At 43.0% G+C, this 5,764-nt stretch overlaps 1 protein-coding gene across 1 annotated transcript; it reads right to left on the bottom strand.

Moving 5' to 3' along the window:
* Window positions 1-4,138: 4,138 nt before the first annotated feature.
* Window positions 4,139-5,251, bottom strand: LOC132882625 (tigger transposable element-derived protein 4-like). The gene has a single exon (XM_060915712.1). The coding sequence runs from the start codon at window positions 5,249-5,251 to the stop codon at window positions 4,139-4,141; it is 1,113 nt and encodes a 370-aa protein (XP_060771695.1).
* Window positions 5,252-5,764: the final 513 nt, after the last annotated feature.

The following is a 5,764-nucleotide window of genomic DNA, read 5'->3' as shown; positions in this document are numbered from 1 at the left end:
TGTCCACATTGTGAATCACCCTAGGAGGCTGACACACACACACACACACACACACACACACACACACTATTGAAAATTGGAAATGCAAATTATTAGTATATAATGTTACACTTTAACCTACCAATGGCGAGATGCAGCCTGTGGCCGAAGCATTGCAGTCTTCTCCAGTCATTTAGCGTCACTGCCTTCACCACATTTGCGCCGTTGTCAGTGGTAATATAGACTTAGGATTCTTCCCTGAGGCCCCATGACTCCTCCAGCGCATCCTTTAATCCTTCTGCTATTGCCTCACCCGTATGGTCATCAGGGAAATACAAAGTCTGCAAGCACCTGCTGGCCAGTTTCCACGCATCTGTTATATAATGAATTGTGAGGCTGATATAAGGCTCCATTGTGCGACTCGACCACAGGTCCGTAGTAGTCGCGTAGTATGTTAATTCATGGAGGTCTTTCTCAACTTTCTCTCAGAGTTGCCTATACAGTTTGGGCATTTCTCATTCTCATTATCTTTAGCCGCTTTATCCTTCTACAGGGTCGCAGGCAAGCTGGAGCCTATCCCAGCTGACTACGGGCGAAAGGTGGGGTACACCCTGGACAAGTCGCCAGGTTATCACAGGGCTGACACATAGACACAGACAACCATTCACACTCACATTCACACCTACGGTCAATTTAGAGTCACCAGTTAACCTAACCTGCATGTCTTTGGACTGTGGGGGAAACTGGAGCACCCGGAGGAAACCCACGCGGACACGGGGAGAACATGCAAACTTCGCACAGAAAGGCCCTCGCCGGCCATGGGGCTCGAACCCGGACCTTCTTGCTGTGAGGCAACAGCGCTAACCACTACACCACCGTGCTGCCTTGGGCATTTCTGTCTCAGTAAAATACTTGTGGCTTGGAGGCTCGTGTCTTGGATCAAGGGTTTTAATGGTGTTTAAACCCGCTGCGCTCTACCGTTTGGAAAAGGACCATGTCTTTGCACAAGTGTGTTGTGATGGCTCTTATGTCATTCCACCATGTGCTCTTTCTGTCATACGGAGTACTCTTGGAAAAGGCTTGCATAATGGAGGTCTGTTGTTGGGTCGCGGGGGAAACTTTTTTTCATTCCTCCTGTGTTCGTAGACTGAGCTGGTGTTTGAGCCGAGCGCAGCCTCTGGCTCTCTGCATACTCGAGCACATGTTTTGATTTCAAATGGTGAAATAAATTGCTCGTGTCACCTTTGTTGGCGGTCACAGTTACTCCACACACTTTGCAGATGACATTTTTCTGCTCAACATCTGACTTTTTAAACCCGAACCATGTCCAAATCATGGATGTAGCACTTTTTTTTTTACTAGCTCCTCCTTCTCCGCCGTTCCTGTGCTTGCAGCCATTTTCACACAGAGGCAGGTGCGATGACGTCATCGACAGTATGATGTCAGAGCACAAATCTCTACTGTGGCCAAATTTATATCGTTTCTACCGTCATACAGTGTATATCGCGCAGCCCAAGTTACCCCCTTTATATCTGACCTCTGCCTAATCAATTGACTCATGGGTTCTATAAACAAGGCAAAGAGGAGCAGCGATGCACAACACCCTTGTCTTGTTCCTCTTTCCAGAATGAATTAATTGGTTAAATTTCCACTGATTTTAATTCTAGACGTTGGTTTATTGTATAGTGCTGCAATTGTGTCAATTACAGTAAACCTCGCATATAACGGACCACTTGGGACCAGCCATTTTTGTCCGTTATATGCAAAGTCTGTTGTATGCATATACCGTACTTTGTCTGTTATATGTGTATGCCGTACTTTGTCTGTTATACGCATATAGCAGACCACTGTTCGTTATACACCTAGTCACCTTAAAGGGAGTGCACATTGTTCTGTTTTGACCATGTATGTTCAATCACTGTAACGTACACATGTACATGTATGTGATATTTTGATTATTTCAAAGAAATTAAAGTCCTTTTGCCATTCATTAGGTATCTTTATTATTTCCTACCAGCACTGTACATTTAACAGTTAATCCAGAATACCCTAACTCACCCCATATAAAGAAAAGAAGCAATTATGGTCAAATGCCCTGAGACTCCGACCCTACATCATCAAAAGACCAAAAAGAAGCAATTATGGTCAAATGTCTGAGACTCCGACCATACATCATCAAAAGACCTAAATGAATCAATTACTAGTCAAATGCCCTGTGACTGCAAGATGATTGACTGACTGAAAAAGAGAGTTCTCACAATTCAAAACACTGCAAGATACACTGAATCTACATGTATGCGAAGTTGAATAGAGTGTTCATTATGTAACACTGTGAGGAATGATTCGGCAGTAAAAACAACTTCCAGCTGTGTACTGAAGTACTTGGATTACAAACACAAAGTTTGTACAGCGGATCAGTCCCGCACACCTTAACCCCTCTGTGGCGGGTTAGAACACAACTTATGACTGCACAAAGTCCAAAATTGAGCTTTGCTTAAGCCACTTTGGGGCTTCATTGGTTAACAGAATCTCCATTTTCTGTGTGAGTTTGAAGACGTCATCTGTGTCTGAAGACTCTAGCATGGTGAGAGCGAAACGCCGAATGATGTCTACAGCATCATAAGTCGCGTTGACTGATGGGGGTGGAGGTGGTTCAGTGGCTCCCTCATCAGCTGGACCATCCCCTTCATCGCCAGCTACGTATCTCAACATCAGAATCGGCACTAGCCAGGGACTGGACAGACTCCACAATCTCTTGGTCAGTCATCACTTCATAAACCTGGAATGAGACAGAGGACAAGATAAAACATTAAAATCTGCGATGCAAGATTATGATATTACTACGCACATGTAAGTTAGTAAGGAAAGCAGAATGCAGTGACCCTTTCAAACAAACAGTTAGGCCTTACAGACTTGCCTCATTTTCATCTGCATTAATGTCGAGGTAATCGTCCATGTTTTCTGGCATCCTTTCTGCAAGAAATTCCCTCAACCTGTCCCAGACATTTCTGAATTCTCAATGATCTTGTTGGTCAGTGTCCGTGGCATCAGTTGGTTCGACCATTTCTACTTCTCAGGGTTGTTCATCTTTGTAAGTAGAGATAAAGCCCACCTTCCTGAAATGAATCGGAAATAAAAATTATTATAATTCATTGTAACAGTTTGAAGATTAAACCTTTTTATCTTAAGGCTAAACATGCTAAAATAATCTGTGCGCTCGAACTATGATCTGTGTATTTTGTGGCTTAGTCATTTTGCGTCTGAATACTTTTTAGGATGACTGTTACGCTGGGGCGGAAGTTTTAAAAAAAAACATTAGATATTAAAAATGGTACTTTTATTAAACCAACAAAATGAAATTGTCACTCCTAACATTTACAAAATTCAAACCTGGTGGACAGGGGTTTCAGAAAGATTGTATAGATGCTAGAGCTATTGCCGCCACTGATGCTAACCTACACTACCTTCTAAGCGCATTAAGAGATGGTTTTTCTAAGTCATAACTTAACCATTAGCCTTGATACACTATGACTTAGATTTCACCCAAACTTTTTTATGGGTAGACGCATGGTGCCAGTTGAACAAAATCACATTTCTAGCACTCAGCACCCCCTTCGTCATGTTGGGGGATTCTACAGGGGTTTCCAAAAAAAATGGACTTCCCTGATTATCATGCAAATTTGTAGTGGAAAGGTGTATGCACCCTTATATCTATAAAAGAATGAGGTTCACTCAGTACATTTGTCACAATCACTCATGGAAAAAGCCTGTCAGCAGCCAAATGTCATGACTTTCAGTGCCCCCTATGTCATGCGCCCTGTGTCAACTTAGAAAATAACACCACCAAACAAAACCCTAGGCCTCATAGATATGCTCCCATGAATATCATGGAGGTTGACTCAGGGCGCAATGAAATATTTCCGTTTGAAAACCAAATGCTCATAAATGGGTTTTTTTTATGGAAACCCCTGTAGAACCTTCAAAAATGACAAAAAGAAGTACAGTACTGACTGCCAAAAGTGTCATTTTCCTTACTAGGGACAATTCGCCTCATTTTCCTTACTAGGGACAATTTGCCTATCTCGGAAAAAAATTCAGGCAAATCTGAGACGTGGTGTATCACACTCTGCCTGAGTCTTAGAAAAATTGTCTCTTAACCTTACCTGTAGACATTGATGATCGGACTAGTCTTGACGTTGGCCCATGCGGTCTTTATTGCAAACAATGCATCTAAGAGGTCCCATTTGAACTGTTCATCCTTTTCTGCTGCCTCCAACCTCCTTGTAGCAAGAATCCTTCGATAGTAGAACTTCAGGTTCTTGATGATCCCACCATCCATGAGCTGGGTAACGCTTGTCGTATTCGGCGGCAGAAAAACCAACTCGATGTTCTGTAGGTCAACATCAGGATGAGCTGGACAGTTGTCCACAATCATGCAGATTGTCCTGTTTCCACGCACCATACGAGAATCAAGCTTCTTCAGCCACTCTTCAAACAAACGACTGGTCATCCAGGCCTTTTTGTTTGCGGTATATTCCAGGGGTATCTGCCTGCAACCTTTGAATGCTCGTGGCTTCTGACTCTTACTGATAATGAACATCAGAAGTTTGTCCGACCCATCCATGTTGGCGGCAACTAATAGGGTAATCCTGGTCTTTTTCTGCTTACCCCCATGAACTGTTTCCCCTATAAAGCCCAGGGCATTCTCTGGTAACATCATATAAAACAGACCAGTCTCATTGGTATTATAAATATCTTCTGCTTTGTAACGCTTCAAGATATCGGCTAACTTCCCTGTCTGCCAGTCAGTAACAACATTTTGATCCACAGAACCAGCTTCCCCACACTTAAGCACCTTTCCAATGCCCCATCTTCTCTTGAAACGATCGATCCAGCCCCCAGATATGGTGGTATCCTCATGTCCAAGCTGGCGAGCAAAATACTCAGCCTTCAGCCGAAGCATTTCTGTATCAATTCTTATGTCCAGCAAGGCTGCCTTTTGGCGGAACCACACTAAAAGTGCCACATCCACATCTTTGTAACTGACTTTCTGAACACGCTTGACGCCGCCTGCATCCTTGGCAACTTTATCAGGGTTTTCAATAATAGAAACAATCTCAACTTTCTTTCTCAGAATGTCAGATAATGTTTGTTTTTTTATATCAAATTTGGCAGCTAGTTCTACTTTTTTCCATTCTGGATGACTCTCGGCAAACTTGACAATATCGTATCTCTCTTTGTATGTCCATTGCTTACGCTTATTCGATGCCATTCCATTCCAACCAACATTCAAAATCAAAATGGTTTTACACGTGTTCCTAAACCAGGCAGTGCAGGAAAAGGAAGGGGACTTTCCTACAAAAGCGCGGCAAAACTATCTGAGTGCTGATTGGATGGTGTCGGGGAAACAGGCTGCATGACATCACTTTGATAGATATTGCTGATTGGCAACCAGACTTAGCATGCTGCGCTACATCACACTGTGCATTGTGTGTTAAAAACTCTTTGTGGGGGAAACTGCATTGGTGTCCGTTGTATGTGGGGCTACTTTAATGGAAATGCACTCGACTGGGACCAGAGATTTTGGTACGTTATATGCGATTGTCCGGTATATAAAGGCCGGTATATGTGATGAAATTTAAAGGAGTTATAGTTAGACGGGACTGGGACCACGAGAATCAGTACAGTGTAGGCAAATATCCAGTTTATCCGAGGCCGTTGTATGCGATGTTTACTGTATAGTTGTGTAGGTGCATTTGGTAATTATTAAGTGATCTCATTAAAT

This window comes from Neoarius graeffei, chromosome 3, assembly GCF_027579695.1.
Source record: "Neoarius graeffei isolate fNeoGra1 chromosome 3, fNeoGra1.pri, whole genome shotgun sequence".
Lineage (NCBI taxonomy): Eukaryota > Metazoa > Chordata > Actinopteri > Siluriformes > Ariidae > Neoarius > Neoarius graeffei.
The sequence above is the reverse complement of the archived record's forward strand: the minus strand, read 5'-3'. Positions and strand labels throughout refer to the sequence as shown.

Excerpts from the sequence above, each read along its gene's own strand:
- LOC132882625 (XM_060915712.1), bottom strand. The coding sequence starts at position 5,251 with ATGGCATCGAATAAGCGTAAGCAATGGACATACAAAGAGAGATACGAT.